This window comes from Electrona antarctica (genome assembly GCF_951216825.1).
Source record: "Electrona antarctica genome assembly, chromosome: 24".
Lineage (NCBI taxonomy): Eukaryota > Metazoa > Chordata > Actinopteri > Myctophiformes > Myctophidae > Electrona > Electrona antarctica.
Genome location: NC_136803.1, coordinates 23,640,114 through 23,657,646, shown reverse-complemented (window position 1 = coordinate 23,657,646; position 17,533 = coordinate 23,640,114). Strand labels below are relative to the sequence as shown.

Below are 17,533 nucleotides of genomic sequence, written 5' to 3'. Positions count from 1 at the left end.
ACACACACACACACACACACACACACACACACACACACACACACACACACACACACACACATACTGGGGACATATACTGTTACCTTTGTACTGTTTTTTTATTGTTATAAATACAGTAGGCCTATATTTTATCTTTTTATACAGATTTGTTAAAATAGTGTTTTATTCATTATATTAAGTCCCAAATTGCTTTAAATTATAGTGCAGATATACAATATATTCTACAATTACAATTTAAGATGTAGGCCTTTAGCAGACATTTTTATTCTGCACAATTTACGCAAGTGCAAGGTCTGAGTAAATGGCATGGAGGTCAACCAACTACATGGGAAGTGGACAGTGGTCAAGTAAGTAGATGGCAAGAATTCTGTCAACTGCTACAAAGTGGGATAGCAGGTAAATATCTTAACATACTTTTTAAATAACATAGGCCTAACAATGGCCTACGTAATTTATTTTTATTTTTTGTAAAGTTTTTCAGGAAAACTAAAAAACGGATCCAAAACGAAACTGTATGATATTCTTTAATAATTTCACCAAAATCATTTTAAATAATGTATGACTATTTAACTTAAAATATACAGTGTTGTATGCATAAAAGGATTAAATAGAATTAAATAGGATTAAACCTGAGTCACAAAACCATGTGACTTAGGCCAAAGAATTGCCTATTTTGGCCTATAACTCACACTCTTGAGATAGGCCATTTTACTAAAAGGGGCGGGATCAACATGATCATTTTCAATTAGGACTTTGATTACTTTACCAGAGGTGCATGGGCAGTGTCATGAAGAGCTGACTTAAAAATATTTGTCCAACCCATTCTGGGCGGGAACCCCTTTTGGTGTTTTACCCCCTCAGGCCGGGAACCCATTTTGGGGTTCTGTACAGTATGTACAGTACAGTATTAAAAAAATAAATAAAACTTTGATGCTGCTATATAAATATTTGAAGTTTTTCAGAAAACTTAGGTCAGGCTTTAGAAGTCGGCCTCAGGCCTAAATGGGTTAAAAAAATGACTTGGGTCATTAGTTTAAGAAGGTGACGATAGGCAGATACATAGCAATATATCATACATATGTTCACATATTATGTGAACAAACTGTCAAAATAAGTAGCCTAGTGATACAATAAAACAAGGAGTTCTAACCCTAATTTGTACAAACCCCTTACAACCTAGTTGTAGGGGTTTGATAGAGCATAATACCCTACCCTCTTCCTAATCTGAAACCTAATCCAAGTATATATATGTGCTATTATCATTAACCTCATGAACCCTTGCGTCCCTAATCCTTATTCTTGGTCGAAGAGATTGGTGTAGATGTCTTCTGAAAGTGACTTCCACGAACGTATGCATGGAGAGGCTGCTGAACACACCATGCTGGTGAGGTGAGGGAGAAACCCCACTACATATAGATGATATGGAGGACTGGAATGTCACAACATTCCACTTCTAGCTGACCCTATCACAATGGCAGAAGTCCACCATGATTGACCACCAGCAAAAGGCAGGAAAAGGAGCAGGCAGGTGTGATCAAACTTCTGTCGATAAGCAGCATGTACACACACCATATTTGTAATTGTAACTGGCTAGCCAATGAGCTTGGCCCCAAGAAAGGTAACCAACTTGATTGCGACAATTCCCGGGGGATATGTGAGATCAATAATGCAGCAAAGTTATATGACTATATGCTTAATAACAGACTCATTCTGTCCTGTTATAAGACATTCTGAGAGCAGACAGGAGCTCAACCTAGGAGAAGCTGCATTGAACACATTGTGGCATTTAGGCTATTTGCATGGACATTGTGTCAGAAAGAAGTGCCTGAAACAAAGCACTCAACTGATTATCCAGCTGTCCACCAAAACGGATGACTCCATTTTGTGTAAAACGAATACAGCAGCGTCAACTTGATGGTATGTTTTTCAATGTCTAAAGAAGGAGAAACAAGTCATCTATTCCCATTTAATTATGGAGAAACAAGATCATATTGAGAGACTTAATTGCGGTACTTGATTCATAAACTCCAATCCAAACAGAGCCAGGGAACAAGATATAAGACCTATACCAAGCCATCAACCCAGAATGAGCTGTTCATCCACTCTATACCAAACATACACACAGTATATATAACCTTTACACGGTTTCGGTTGGCCTCTCATATATAGGCAGCCTGTGGAAATGGGGAGGTGGAGTCGCATACCACATGGGCAGCCTATTTGTCAATGTGAGACTGCATGGTGTGGTATACAACAAAACAAACGGCACATACCGGCGGGTCCCCCCTCACACAAGACATCAGAGGGAAATATGGACATGAGTTTACTGATCTGAGCTTTGTGGGCTAACAGAGTTATATGCCTGCCTATATCACTTTTGACAGAAAACTCCTGTTGTCTGAGTCAAGGGATTTTGTGTTGTGTATTATATAGTTTAATTCATTGTACATTTCAATGCTTTTATTCATGGGCCTTTTCGGTGATTGTTTGGACCCAATGTATTTTGTCAATAAAGTAACTAACTTACTAACTAACTAGAGGGGAAGAACCAGGGGACCTGGTAAGTGGCTAAAGCTGACTGTTTTTGATTGTATTGGTCTTTTTTTCTTTTCCTTTTTACCATTTCATTTTTTACCATTTGTCCAGGATATTTTTCCTAGAACAAACATATATGTAAAACTCTGTGTGGGTGTGCTGACACGAATGACAATTTTAATTATTACACTCATCTATCTGTGTATTGTGCACTTTGAATGGATTTGAATTGAATGCATGTAGTCTTACAGTTAGTTGTTGTTGTCCTATAGTCTTCTTTGTCTTGTTCTATGTTCTTCTCTTTTTTGAGTGGTGCCTATAACCGCTCCAATGACTGGACGCGTCTGTCTGTCTGTCAATAAGGGGTCTATAGGATTAACAGCTCTAGGACTCTAGGGCAGTATTATGCGCGTCTTAAGTACGAGGTCTTATTACTTAACTTAAGACCTGGAGGCGTGGCCAATGCTGTTTGGCCACTCAGAATAGCCAAATGGCATTGATCACGCCTCCAGGTCTTAAGTTAAGTAATAAGACCTGGTACTTAAGACACGCATAATACTGCCCCTAGGAGTTGTGAGCATACCTCATGGCATGCTCTGCTTGCGCACAAGTAGGCCATACATGGCCTACTTGAGTGCAAGTTGGCATAGAGAGAGAGAGAGAGAGAGAGAGAGAGTGCATTTCTAGTTTAGATTGTTGCTTGCTCCATATTCTAACTTGTGTTTTTTCGTAAATGAATGCCCTATACAGTAGTTGATCATCCCACTACAGCATCACACAAAAGCCTAAAAAATAGCAGATCCACAAGCTTCAAATGCAGTGCGAAGCAACTCGTTTTGAGCTTGCCGATCTGCTATTTTTATCCTGGAAAGTAACCATTTTGGACATATGAGGTTTCTTAATTTCCACCCAACAGAGACAATATATTTTTGTTCTGTTTTTTTTCCATTATACGTATATTATATTTGTGAGTTGAATGGATATTGAAACAACCCCAAACTCCCTAGTAGTTCATTGGTTCATAGTTGCTTTGTTCACTACAAAAGTAAAGTACATTGTTCGGTGAAAAAAGCTGACGTGACAGCCATGATTTGAATGACAAAGCTGCAGGTCGACTGTGGGTTATAAAGGCAGGGCACGCCGGTGGCTGCATGGTGCTACATTTGCCGACACAATGGGAAAGGTAAGGCTGGTTGTTTTTCTATGCATCTTTTGTGCCTGTCTGCGTACAGTACCTCCACAGGCTGTTGAAACGAAACCAATAAACAGGGATCGTTTATCCCTTTGTCATGTGATAAAGTCTGCCTGCATGGTCTCCTTATTTGACCTGCACATCTATTAAAAAAATACTATAATTTTGACCTGTTTTCAGATCGCATTCTTCGAGGACCGCAACTTCCAGGGGCGCTCGTACGAGTGCGATGGAGACTGCAACGACCTGCACTCCCACTTCAGCCGCTGTAACTCCATCAGGGTGGACAGCAGCGGCTGGATGGTCTACGAGAGGCCCAACTACATGGGCTATCAGTACTACCTGAGCAAGGGCGAGTTCCCCGACTACCAGCGTTGGATGGGATTCAACGACTGCGTCCGTTCCTGCCGCATGATCCCCCCTGTAAGCTTCAGTCAGGCTCAGGCATGCATGATCTGAGTGATCTAGGGCTGAGGCATGTCACAAACTGTGCTATAGTGATCCTCTTAGAAAACCCTACTGTATATAAAGTCATCAACTGTATATGGTGATGTCAGACAATCTTGGAACAACTACACTATGATAATGTCAGCTTGTATGTTAAAGATCAGCTTACCCTGCAGGGGTGCATATACGTTGGTTAGACAAATAGTGCCAAACGGTCTTTACAGTCATTATTAGTCGGATACACCCGTGCCCCGGGTTAAAAATCACCCGTGCCCCGGGTTAAAAATCACCCGTGCCGCGGGTTACAAATCAGCCGTGCTGCCGGTTAAAAATCAGCCGTGGCTCCCGACATGCGTGGCGGGTTAAAACGAATCCGTGCTGCGGGTTAAAAATCACCCCTGGCTTCCTGTGAGGTTAGGATTTTGGGGAGGGCGTCTGACTAATGGTGTGTCTGACTGTTGCTGGAATCACATCCTTGAAGTCGTGGTATATTTTCTTATTGTATAACGGATTCACAGCTGTATAGGCCTTATTAGAGAGAATGAAAGAAAGGGATGGAAGACCAGCTGCCTCTAGTTCTCTGGTAACACGACTCCTTGTCATTTCGTCCACCCCCACACAGCACACCGGCTCCCACAAGATGAAGATCTACGAGCGCAGCGAGTTCGGAGGTCAGATGATGGAGATGAGCGACGACTGCGCCTCGGTGTCCGAGCGCTTCCAGTTCAACGACATCCACTCCTGCAACGTGATGGAAGGCCACTGGATCTTCTACGAGCATCCCCACTTCAGGGGGCGCCAGTTCCTGATGCGCCCAGGCGAGTACAGGAGGTTTAACGAGTGGGGGAGCATGAGCGCCAGGGTGGGCTCCATCAAGCGCATCGCCATGTGAAGAAAGGGATCCCAATGGTCTCATGTAATGTGATGTTAATAAAAAAGTGTTCAGATACCCAGTGGGCCGCCTTTTGCATTTCCTTTCCATGTATTGTAATTCATTTTTAGTTATAGTTATTCTATTTATAGTGACTCATAGGAATATTCTACGTGACAACCAGGTATAGTCTGGTGACGCCTGGAGAGACGGGTGACAGCCGGAATGTAGACGACACCCGGGTGAAGGCCTTTAGGAGGGCCATTATAATCCACCACTCCTGAATGAAGTGCCTGGTGCTGGGAGTCTGGTGCAACGCACAGGTCCTGGGCCTGGTGAGAGCAGGAGTGGACCTGGTGAGACGTGGGAGGGGCCCGGACAGGAGTCAACCCACAGCGACATAGTCTCTGCATGTGCCAGATTGCTGATCCTCCATCCAGTCCCGGTAGAGTAGTTCCGGAGCAACGGATTGTGTGGTCTTGGTCTTGCCCTAATGTGACTGATCGAGGGTAGCTACTGGGACGTAAGTCGGGACTTGATCACCCCGGCTGGGTCACCTGAGTGAGGGGTATGATGTTCGAGAGACCCGAAACCCAGATGACCTTGGGATACACCACTGAGGATACGTCCCAGGTGCAGTCATGCGATGTATTTTTAGTCAAGGCTCCTGCTTGACATGGTCAAAGTTCATGAGCAGGCATCATGAGTATCACAGACGAAAAACAGTCTAAGTCCAAATTTCAGACTGACCCCTCCACGAAAAGGCCTTGTTGTCCTGAACCCTTATCTATCATTTATATATTATGGATCAATAGTGTGGACTTAGACTGTTATTCGTCTGTGGTACTCAAATGTTAAAATGATTTACATTGCATTTATGTAATGTCCATATGCAAAAGAAAGAAAAGAAAGAAAGAAAGAAAAAGTTATACCAATGTGCAAAACTGACACTTGGAGTTCTCACAATCAATGCTATCGTATCTGACCCTGTTGTTGATCTTTCCCATGCGTGGCTGGGTAGGCTTAAATGTGTCATGAATGTCAGAGGAAAACAGCTTCAGCATGAGAAACCCAATGGACACCCTGTAATCGACACACACACAATGCACTCCCTCAACCGTGATCACTTGACGCAGAAGTTTAAACAAGCATGTTTATTCATAATGGACAGAGGAAGGAGGTATTATGAAGACTTCTAGTTGAAGTCGGTGATTCTCCGTACGGAGCCGACCCTTGGGCTCGCGGCTCCCCAGTCGCTGAACCGGCGGTAATCGCCGGTTTTCAGGTAGTAGTGTTTGCCCCTGTAGTTGGGCTGCTCGTACATCAGCCAGTGGCCGTCCACCACGCTGCAGGAGTTGATGTCGGACATGCGGAAGCGCTCCTGCACGTTGGGGCTGTCGTCGCTCACCTCTTGCATCTGGCCGCTCAGGTCTGGGCGCTCGTACAGCCTCATCTTGTAGGAGCCATGGTGCTGCAGGAGGAGAAGATACCCCCCAGTCAATGTCAAACTCACTACACGTGACTCCGAAAAGGATAGAAGCTAGACAGTAGAATATAGAATATATATATATCTCTGCTGTCGGGACGAAGGAAACCACGTAACTCCAAAATGTTCATTTTTCAGGAAATGAAACCAAATGGACCCATAAGGGGCCATTTGGTTCAATGCCGAACAAATAATGGACCTTGATGTGAAAAGGGTTGAAAACCTACGGAGCCCGAGAATGGCCACGGAAGAAAATGTATTTTATCTCGACCGGTCGCGATATTATCTCGCCGCGGGAGATAATTATTATTTACCGTATTTAATTGTTTATACTGCTCTAAAGGTTAGAAATGATAATTGCTACACTGTAAAGTACTCCGCGAGCAGAGCTGCATAATAGGTGTTACATTTGCCAATATGCAAGCATTCACACTTTGACAGTAGACCATAAATATTGTCAATACCGGCAATGGGCTCTATGCATACAGAATAATACCCTACTTCCCTACTTTACCGTGTTACCGCTCTGTTCCATTTAGTATACAGTGGTTCTCTTTTTAATTTCAACAACCCCCATCACACTGAGAGTGTACAAATGGAACCAAATGGAATCCTCGACTCTGTTTGAACAGAATGGAACAAGAGCCTTAATTAGTATCATCGGTAACACCTGTGAGAAGGAAGTAGGGAAGGGGCCCAAGTTCTTAGCAAAATGGACTCTATGCATATTGCATACAGAATAACACTTCCTACTTCTGAGCCCCGTCCCTATACTTCCTTCACAGGTGTTACCGCTCTGTTCTAGTGTACAGTGGTTCTCTTTTTAATTCCAAGGACCCCCATCACTCAAATGTGTACAAATGGAACCAACTTGACCTCTAAGGGCCAACATGCACAATGGACCATATGCAGACCGCGGCAATGTTACCATATAAGGTAATGGCAAGGTGCTAACAAGGTGCAACTTCCCATAGACAGCCCATTCATCGAAACCGAAAAGTCTGATTGTATTACACAACGTCAAACTCGCCAACATTGCAGCTGTACGAAAAGCTTGAATTATTCTATTTCTATCCTCAAAGTGTTTGTTTCATAAAAATCCACTGTAGACATGTTATGAGCTACTTTCTGTCCTTGCACGTGATTCTTTTTCTAAGTGTTGCAGTTTGGAAGTGCTCGTTAGATATCACTCAACTGCCCTGCGTACCACCTGTTTTGAATTTGCACATAATGCAGGAGGCAGCAGGACATTGCTTTACTGAAAACGAGGGCTTCCAAACTCTGGCCGCGGTCTGCAAATGGTCAATAGCAGCAACCTCGACTCTGTTTGAACAGAATGGAACAGAGCCTTAATTAGTATCATCGGTAACACCTGTGAGAAGGAAGTAGGGAAGGGACCCAAGTTCTTAGCAAAATGGCGTATGTTGTGCATAGAGCCTATTGAATGCACTTCAACTCAATGTTGAGAGGCCGCCTCAAAGACTTACCACGGGTATCGTACGGCAGGAGCGGATAGTAGAACCCTCAATGCCGGCATGATGGTTGTCGGGGTATTCGCCTCTCCTGAGGAAGCACTGGTTGCCTTGGTAGTTCTGCCTCTCATATACCATGAAGCAGCCGCTCTCAACCCTGATGGAGTTGCAGCGGTTGAAGAAGGTGATCAGTTCGGCACAGTCACTCATGCACTCATGCTGCGCGCCGAGGAAGTTTCTGTCCTCGTAGAAGATTATCTGTGAAAGGATCATTTGCGTCAACCTTGGTTACACATTGCTGTGGTTTGATTATCATTTCGGTTTCATTCGAGAGATTGATATAGTGTATTGATTGTTTAATATAATTATAAGTGGTTCTCAACCAGTAGTCCGGGGACCACCAGTGGTCCTTGAGGGGGTTCCAGGTGGTCCCCCAGCTAAATGATGGAGAGTTGGTAAACAAAAATAACCTGTAGATACATTTAAAGTTAAATTATTGTTAAACATCAGCATTACTTAATTTACAGGACGTCTAGAATGTAGAAGAATTGTTATGAACAACATGTGCCTGTTATCTCTCTCCTATATGGCACCACACAATACAGCATGGAATTGTGGACAGAGGCTAAATCTCATCAAATGGTGATCCGTGGCTCAAATGCTGAATAATAATAAATAATGGATGTTGATATGAAAAAAGTAGACCACTGATTTACAGCATTTAACGATGGCTATCAAACATACCTTCCCCATTGTTACAGACAGTTGTCGCTTCCCAGGTGATGCTGGATGGATACTGGATGCATGCTCTCCATGTCTCTCTCTTTTATATAAAAAGCTGCTGTGTGATGTGATTGCGCAGCATAAAGTAGCCTATTGTCATTCAAATGGCTTCTATCAACAGATAGGGACACCAAGCAGCTACGCTTCACGTGTGATGTGTCACTGTTTTTGTTCATCACGAGTGATCAAAACACCATACTGACCCAGGTGGTCAACGCTTACATATGCAGCATCAGCAAAACAACATGGCAGCAATGTGCGTGTTGTTTGCAATAACAAACAAAAAGCATTCCCTGGCTTGAACCCATATTCCTTTATGCACGTTTATATGTTCCTCACGTTGAGCAACTGAGCATTTATACCACTGAAACTCGGTGGGTAAAGTTAAATATTCCTTGTTTTGAGTTATGTACTAAGAGTTGTTGGTACAGACTCCAGAGGTTTTTCATTTGTTATAGAAGACGCATTGAAGAATGAAGATTGAAGATTTTATTAACAGCTTGTAGAATGGGTACAGTTAAACGAAAGTGTACAGGTCAATGCAAAATCTGCTAAGAGGATGAATCGCACACGCACGCATACATTGTGCGGTGCAGAGAGGGAAATTAAATGAAATGAAATGATTACTATATTTACCCAGGGTATCTGGGCTAAGCTCAAGAACTTGTTTCCAGCCAGGCCCTGCTCATAGAACATTTCATCGTAGTGGTTCAATGCCTTGTTCAAGGGCACTTCAGCGGTGGTAATTTTAACGTGTCGGACCACTGATTCGAACTGGCGACCTTCCGGTATCAAGACCGCTCCGCAATCCGTTCGGCCACCGCTGCCAGAACAGAAGGGAATCAATGCCATGAAAATCCACATTTTAACAAGAGGTTAATTTGAACACACACAAGGCCACCTGTGCAGCATTATGATTGATTTGTATTGATTGTGTTACAAGGACCTTTATCAAGACCTCTTCATAATGTGGATTTGTTTTGGCAGCTAATTTTAGTTTTCGTCATAGTCTTTTGAATAGTTTTCATTTAGTTTTAGTCTAGTTTAGTGACTAAATGTCAAGATTTTAGTCGACTAAATCTAGTAAGTGAGTAAGTAGCCTTGCCGAGCCATGAGGCCCATAGGGCAGGAGCCTATCTCCTGTTTCTGTAGTGTGAGGCAGCTTGATGTACAAGTACACCCCCTGGACGTGATGCTAGTATGTCGCAGGGACTTACCCCCAATCCAACCCTTGATGCTGAGTGTCAAGCAGGGAGGCACTGGGTCCCATTTTCCAGAGTCCCAGAGTCTTTGGTATGACCCGGCCAGGGATTGAACCCTGACCTCCCAGTCTCAGGGCGGACACTCTAACCAACCATCTAAGGCCACTGAGCTAGACAGTTAGTCTTGTTCCAGACTAATAAACTGATTCCAGAGTGAGGCACGGCTGCAGCTCACCGCTCCTTGGCTGCGGCTCACTGCTCCAAGAGATGGGTCAAATGCAGAGAACACATTTCACTGCGGTAACGTGTGTGACAAATCGTACGACTTTGACTTTTAAGCTGTCATTAAACGTAGAGAAATCTAATTGTATTTTATTTTGTAATGAAGGTAAGAGTTATTTCAAAAAGGAGGCAAATCAATCAATCAATCAAAGAGACCAAAATCAATCAAGTAACTTTGACAAAGTTTTTAGGGATCATAGTTGATGGCAAACTGAAAAAACACATTGATCATGTTTGTAAAAAAGCAATGAAGTCTGTAGGCATAATTAGGAAGGTGTGTACATTGTTGAATAGAAGTTGTTTTTTAACCCTGTATTATAGTTAGATTTTCCTTACATATCTTACTGTAATATAATATGGGCCAGCACTCATTCATCTTATCTTCAAAAGAATATTTTACTTAGATTGATTCGAACCATCTGCTCCCTTTTCAAGAAATTAAACATGTTGTCTGTCTCCATGACGTAAATTCTTTACAGATATGTATATTTGTGTACAAATGCATTTATGAATATCAAAATCCAAATGGTTTTCATTGTTTCTTTTCTTTTAATTCAAATATTCATTCATATGCAACACGTCAATCCAAGGACCTGCACATACCTTACTTTGGCATGCTGCTAGTTCAGTTTATTTTAGTTCAGTTTATTTTATTTATAGTACAAAATCACCCCAGGGGGTCTCTGTGCACTTTACAGCATTAATACATCAAAAAACAAATCAAACACAAATAGCATAGCAATAAAAACATAGTAAAACATGGTAAAATGTGCATAGCTGTATGAATCATACTGATTAAAACTAAGCAGAACCGTAGTGTATAGAAAAAATTTGTGTTTTTAGCCTTGACTTAAATATGTCCAGGGAGTGTGCATTTCTGACATCCTGAGGGAGAGCGTTCCAGAGACAGGGGGCACAGTGTGTGAAAGCTCTGCCCCCAACCGTTATTTTTGTGTTGTGACTGTGAGTTTTCCAGCATCCTGAGAGCGTAGTGGTCTTGGAGGGATGTATATATTTATTAAACTGGACATGTAAGGTGGTGCGAGTCCATTTAAAGTTTTATAGGTCAGGAGGAGTATCTTGAAGTCGGCTCTGGCCTGTATGGGTAGCCAGTGTAGCTGTTCATCCATTTCTTGACCTCGGCTAGACAGATTTCAAGTTTGTGAATGTTGGATGGGTCAGTTGCTGTGATGGGGATGTAAATTTGGGTGTCGTCTGCATAGCAGTGGTATTCTATGCCAGACTTTCTAAAAATGTCGCCTAATGGTGTCATATATAAACAGAAGAGGATTGGACCAAGAACTGAGCCTTGTGGGACACCGTAATTAACACTGGAAAAATCGGACATTGAGTTATTGAAGAGCACACGCTGAGATCTATGTGAGAGGTAGGAGCGGAACCAATCGAGTGCAGGACCTTTGATACCAATTAGATGTTCTAAACGATCGAGGAGAATTGAGTGATCGACCGTATCAAATGCGGCACTAAGGTCGAGGAGCAGCAGGAGAGAGGTCCTGTCCGCATCCATTGCCATTAGCAGATCATTTGACACTTTAACCAGAGCGGTTTCTGTGGAGTGGTGGGATCTGAAACCGGACTGAAAATTGTCAAAAAGATTGTTATTGCTGAGATAGGCTGTAAGCTGACTGGCAACAACTTTTTCTAGCAGTTTTGACATAAATGGGAGATTGGATATTGGTCTATAGTTCGCTAATGTGTGTGGATCTAGACTAGGTTTTTTAAGTAGGGGTTTGATTATTGCGGTTTTGAAAACTGTTGGAACGGTGCCACTAATTAGGGACTCATTTATGATATGAAGAAGCGGGGGGCCCAGTGTAGAAAGCAGCTCTTTAAATAATTTGGTGGGGATTGGATCCAGTAGGCAGGTGGTGGATTTTGATGTGGAGACCAGTTTAATGAGATTATCATAGGAGATTATATCAAAATGTGATAGGGTGATGCTGGAATGAGTGGCTGTGGAAGATGGAGGTTGGGAGGCGGTTGTGGGTGAAGCGGTAGCAGTGCTCTTAGTCTGCTCTCTAATTGACTCTACTTTGTTGTTGAAAAATGTAAGGAAATCTAGTGGATTGATGGAAGGGGGGGGGAGCTGGGGGAGTGGTTTTGGTGAGGTTGGCGATTGTGTCAAAAAGGAATCTGGGGTTGTTTTTGTTGTTGGCTATTAATGTGGAGTAGTATGTGTTTTTAGCTTCTTGTAGAGCACGTTTATATGTGTGTACTGACTCATCCCATGCCAAATGAAATACCTCGAGCTTAGTTTTACGCCACTTTTGTTCAAGGTTTCGACATGTTCGTTTGAGTGATCTTGTATTATTGTTGAACCATGGTGAAATATTCTGTGATGTGCGTTTTATAGTTTTGAAGGGGGCGATGGAATCTATAGCATTGAGGAGGACATTATTGAACCCATTTGTGAAATTGTCGAGAGATCCAGAATAGTTATTGAAAGGAGTGATGACAGTTGGCAGTGCAGATTCTAGTGCTATTTTGACTGTATTGTTAATACAGTCCTACATACTAGTCCTACATACTTACACCTAGAAACCCCATTCAAACCTATTTAGGTTCATCTTACGGTGGACATGTTTGCCTGAAAATAAATCTTTGAAATGTTTCATAGTTTTAGAAATATAGTGCTTTCAAATTTGAGAAACTTATAATGGGGCTCAATGGCAGCTCTATGGCACGTCAAAAAATTACTTTCACCTAGAAACTCATGCTGGAACTTTTTACTTTGAAATGATTTGTAGTTTCTGAGTTATTTAACTTAAACGCCCAATGCATTCTCAATGGCAATAGCACAAACTTTGGCATGCTACTAGTCCTACATCAGGCGTGCCCACACATTTATGACGTGAGATCTACTTTCAAAATGACCAGCTCAACAAGATCTACCCACTGAAAAAATAAGTGTACCATTGCTGAAAATAGTTTAAATATATAATGTACCTGGGGGGGCTTTGGAATAGGGAGGGGGGAGAAATGATGACAGGCAGTTTCTGCTGTCAAAATGCCTCAGGGCATGCAATTTACGTGAAATCTTTCACAGACTTTCCTAATAGGCTGAGGAATATATCCCACCCTTTTCACATTGGCCTGTTATAGCGCCACCAACAGGTGGATTTTTGCAAAAAACATTTTTGGAACAAAATGCCTCAAATCATCCAATTGCCATCCAAGGCATAATAAGAAATGCCACCCTTTTCACAATGGCCTATTGGGTCTGTTGGGTCAGCCTGCTTGATGATGATGAAGTTGGTCATGGCCAGATGTGTGTTGACTTCAGGAGATCCCCCCCAGTGTTGTCCATGGTGAGCAAGTTGACCTGGGGACCACTTACAAATATTTGGGCACTACATTTGACAGCAAGCTGAAATTTGATGTGAACTGTCAAATGCTGTGTAAGAAAGGTCAATAACGCCTCTTTTGTTTGAGGAAGCTTGCCAAATTTCAGGTTGATAAATCTTCAATGAAACTGTTCTACAGTGCTTTCATTGAGTCAGTTATCTCCTTCTCCATAATTTGTTGGTATGGAAACCTGAACCTAAAGGACAAAAACCACCTCAGTAGGATTGTGAAAATTGTAAATTTCAGTAGCCTGGATCAAATATTCCAAAAACAGGTGCTTAAAAGAAAGCCAAGTCCATTTGTATGTACAACTCTCATCCCCTCAGCTCTGAATACAGGCTGCTCCCTTCTGGCCTCCGCCTAAAGGTCCCAGGGGCCTCTAGTAATAGATATGAATTGTCCTTCGTGCCTGTATCTATCCAGGCCTTAAATGTGAGGAGGAGGTAACTTTGTCGCTTCTTGTATGTATTAATATACAACTGTTCTTGCAATGTGATATGAATTCCAATGCTACACTGATACCTTGAACTGTCATCCTGTTTTATTGTTTTTATGTGTACCATGTGCCTTTACTGTATTTTATGTGATTCATGTTGTCTGCCTGTTATGATGCTGTACACCATATCGCCCCTCAGGGACAAACAAATAAATTAACATGAACATGAACATGATTCATCCTTCTAATAGCCTATACATTATGAATTTGGGGGCCTCCTCAACATGAACATGTTTGAGAAATTAGCCTATTAGCCTAAAATGTATAGGTATATGTATAGGTAAGTATACAATATTCTGAAAGTCTCTCTCTGTGTGTGTGTGTGTGTGTGTGTGCGTGTGTGTGTGCGTGCGTGCGCACGCGCACATAGACAATGTGTGAACTGCAAAATAAGCAAGATGCACAACGACATATACGAGGGGCTGATACCATTTTATTCAACGTGTGAAACAAGGCATACAGGAGACACTTGATGAGGATCTCCTCCCCTTCAGAGGTCCATGATGCGTCGGATGCATGGAACCGACCCGGGGGCTCATGCTACCCCAGTCGCTGTACCTGCGGTACTCGCCGGGCCTCATGTAGTAGTTCCTGCCCTTGTAGTTGGGCAGCTCGTACGTTATCCAGTGGCCGTCCATCACAATGCCCTCCCTCAACCGTGATCACTTGACGCAGAAACAAAAACCCAATGGAATCTACAGACACCCTGTAATCGACACACACACAACACAATGCACTCCCTCAACCGTGATCACTTGACGCAGAAGTTTAAAACAAGCATGTTTATTCATAATGGACAGAGGAAGGAGGTATTATGAAGACTTCTAGTTGTCGGTGATTCTCCGGACGGAGCCGACCCTTGGGCTCACGGCTCCCCAGTCGCTGAACCGGCGGTACTCGCCGGGTCTCAGGTAGTAGTGTTTGCCCCTGTAGTTGGGCTGCTCGTACATCAGCCAGTGGCCGTCCACTACGCTGCAGGAGTTGATGTCGGACATGCGGAAGCGCTCCTGCACGTTGGGGCTGTCGTCGCTCACCTCTTGCATCTGGCCGCTCAGGTCTGGGCGCTCGTACAGCCTCATCTTGTAGGAGCCATGGTGCTGCAGGAGGAGAAGATACCCCCCAGTCAATGTCAAACTCACTACAAAGCAGCTTTTTGCTTCTACGGGCCGATGGCGTGGAACAAACTCCCACTGTACCTTCGACAGGCAGCCTCTGTAGACATTTTTAAAGCTCAGCTCAAGACCCACTTCTACACCCTTGCTTTTAATTGATTTATTTGTCTTTTAAAAAAAATGTTATTCATGTCCTCACTGTATTGTTTATGCCCTGCCTTTCTTTTCTTTTTTTGTGTAAAGCACTTTGAGCTGCATTTCATGTCATGAAAGGTGCTATACAAATAAAGTTTTATTATTATTATTATTACAAAAGTATAGAAGCTAGACAGTAGACAAGAATATATATATATCTCTGCTGTCGGGACGAATGAAACCACCTAACTCCAAAATGTTAATTTTTCAGGAAATGAAACCAAATGGACCCGTAAGGGGCCATTTGGTTTCATTGTATGCTCTCAATTAAGCTCACCAATGTGCAAGTGTAGCCCCCAGCCAAGACCCAGCCCGCAACAGCCCTATTGGCACGGTAGGTTGCGCGTTGGTATGGCGAGTGGGAGCCCCGGGTTCCATCCCGCTTCCGCGTACTGCTACACAAGCATTCACACTTACATTTGACAGTAGACCATAAATATTGTCAATACCTGCAATGGGCTCTATGCATATTGCATACAGAATAATACTTCCTACTTCCGGGCCCCGGCCTTCCCTACTTTACCGTGTTACCGCTCTGTTCCATTTAGTGTACAGTGGTTCTCTTTTTAATTTCAACGACCCCCATCACACTGAGAGTGTACAAATGGAACCAAATGGAATCCTCGACTCTGTTTGAACAGAATGGAACAGAGCCTTAATTAGTATCATCGGTAACACCTGTGAGAAGGAAGTAGGGAAGGGGCCCAAGTTCTTAGAAAAATGGCATATGTTGTGCATAGAGCCTATTGAATGCACTTCAACTCAATGCCGCCTCAAAGACTTACCACGGGTATCGTACGGCAGGAGCGGATGGAACCCTCAACGCCGGCATGATGGTTGTCGGGGTATTCGCCTCTCCTGAGGAAGCACTGGCTGCCTTGGTAGTTCTGCCTCTCATATACCATGAAGCAGCCGCTCTCAACCCTGATGGAGTTGCAGCGTTGGAAGAAGGTGAGCAGTTCGGCACAGTCACTCATGCACTCATGATGCGCGCCAAGGAAATTTCTGTCCTCGTAGAAGATTATCTGTGAAAGGATAATTTGCGTCAACCTTGGTTACAATACACATTGCTGTGGTTTGATTATCATTTCGGTTTCATTCAAGAGATTGTTATAGTGTATTGATTGTTTAATATAATTACTGTTATATACATAAGTGGTTCTCAACCAGTCGTCCGGGGACCACCAGTGGTCCTTGAGGGGGTTCCAGGTGGTCCCCCAGCTAAATGATGGAGAGTTGGTAACCAAAAGAACCCTTATATGTAGATACATTTAACTCTTGAGAGCATAACCAAATGGACCCTTGGTTATACATTTTACACTCAAGAGTAAAATTATTGTTAAACATCAGCATTACTTAATTTACAGGACGTCTACACAATTAGAGAATGTAGAAGAATTGTTATGAACAACGTGTGCCTGTTATCTCTCCTATATGGCACCACATCAATACAGCATGGAATTGTGGACAGAGGCTAAGGGCTACATTTTCGTCACCGCTAAACCCTTTATCCCTAAACTCTTTTCCTTTTTTTTATTATTATTTTGCAAAACATTTTTGAATAGTTACAATTGCCAGTCTACAAGCTCACAACGTGTCAATGTAGATTGGCTAGTTGAACTATTCAAAAATGTTTTTCAAATTAGTAAAAAAAAGGCAAAGAAGTTTAGGGGTAAGGGGTTTAGCGGTGACGAAAATGGAGCCCTAAATCTCATCAAAGGTTGATCCGTGGCTCAAATGCCGAATAATAAATAATGGACCTTAATATGAAAAAAGTTTAAAACCACTGATTTACAGCATTTAACGATGGCAATCAAACATACCTTTCCCATTGTTACAGACAGTTGTCGCTTCCCAGGTGATGCTGGATGGATACTGGATGCATGCTCTCCATGTCTCTCTCTTTTATATAAAAAGCTGCTGTGTGATGTGATTGCGCAGCATAAAGTAGCCTATTCACGTGTGATGTGTCACTGTTTTTGTTCATCACGAGTGATCAAAACACCATACTGACCCAGGTGGTCAACGCTTACATATGCAGCATCAGCAAAACAACATGGCAGCAATGTGCGTGTTGTTTGCAATAACAAACAA

General features: G+C 42.8%; 3 protein-coding genes across 4 annotated transcripts; 1 reads left to right on the top strand and 2 right to left on the bottom strand.

The window, feature by feature from the left end:
• Window positions 1-1,351: 1,351 nt before the first annotated feature.
• LOC306917581 (gamma-crystallin S-1-like) lies at window positions 1,352-5,066 on the top strand (the record flags this gene model as incomplete). The annotated part of the gene is made up of 4 exons (XM_079495877.1): window positions 1,352-1,389; window positions 3,646-3,718; window positions 3,908-4,150; window positions 4,797-5,066. The coding sequence occupies 4 exons, from the start codon at window positions 1,352-1,354 to the stop codon at window positions 5,064-5,066; spliced, it is 624 nt and encodes a 207-aa protein (XP_079352003.1).
• Window positions 5,067-6,240: 1,174 nt separating this feature from the next.
• Window positions 6,241-9,288, bottom strand: LOC306917317 (gamma-crystallin M2-like; the record flags this gene model as incomplete). 2 transcript variants are annotated; one of them, XM_079495486.1, is made up of 3 exons in its annotated part: window positions 9,200-9,288; window positions 8,019-8,261; window positions 6,241-6,516 (listed from the first exon to the last, which is right to left on the bottom strand). In XM_079495486.1, exons 1-3 carry the CDS (start codon window positions 9,233-9,235, stop codon window positions 6,241-6,243), a joined length of 555 nt encoding a protein of 184 aa, XP_079351612.1. In that variant the 5' UTR covers window positions 9,236-9,288. The 2 variants fall into 2 exon arrangements, with proteins under 2 accessions (XP_079351612.1, XP_079351613.1); XM_079495487.1 differs by lacking the exon at window positions 9,200-9,288 and adding an exon at window positions 8,748-8,974.
• Window positions 9,289-14,826: 5,538 nt separating this feature from the next.
• Window positions 14,827-17,307, bottom strand: LOC306917321 (gamma-crystallin M2-like). Its single transcript, XM_079495494.1, has 3 exons — window positions 17,263-17,307; window positions 16,225-16,464; window positions 14,827-15,229 (listed from the first exon to the last, which is right to left on the bottom strand). Exons 1-3 carry the CDS (start codon window positions 17,269-17,271, stop codon window positions 14,957-14,959), a joined length of 522 nt encoding a protein of 173 aa, XP_079351620.1. The 5' UTR covers window positions 17,272-17,307; the 3' UTR covers window positions 14,827-14,956.
• Between the last annotated feature and the right edge of the window lie 226 nt (window positions 17,308-17,533).

Coding starts and splice junctions, on each gene's coding strand:
- LOC306917321 (XM_079495494.1), bottom strand. Junction 15,230..16,224: donor CCTGCCGTACGATACCCGTG/GTAAGTCTTTGA, acceptor CTCCTCCTGCAG/CACCATGGCTCCTACAAGAT.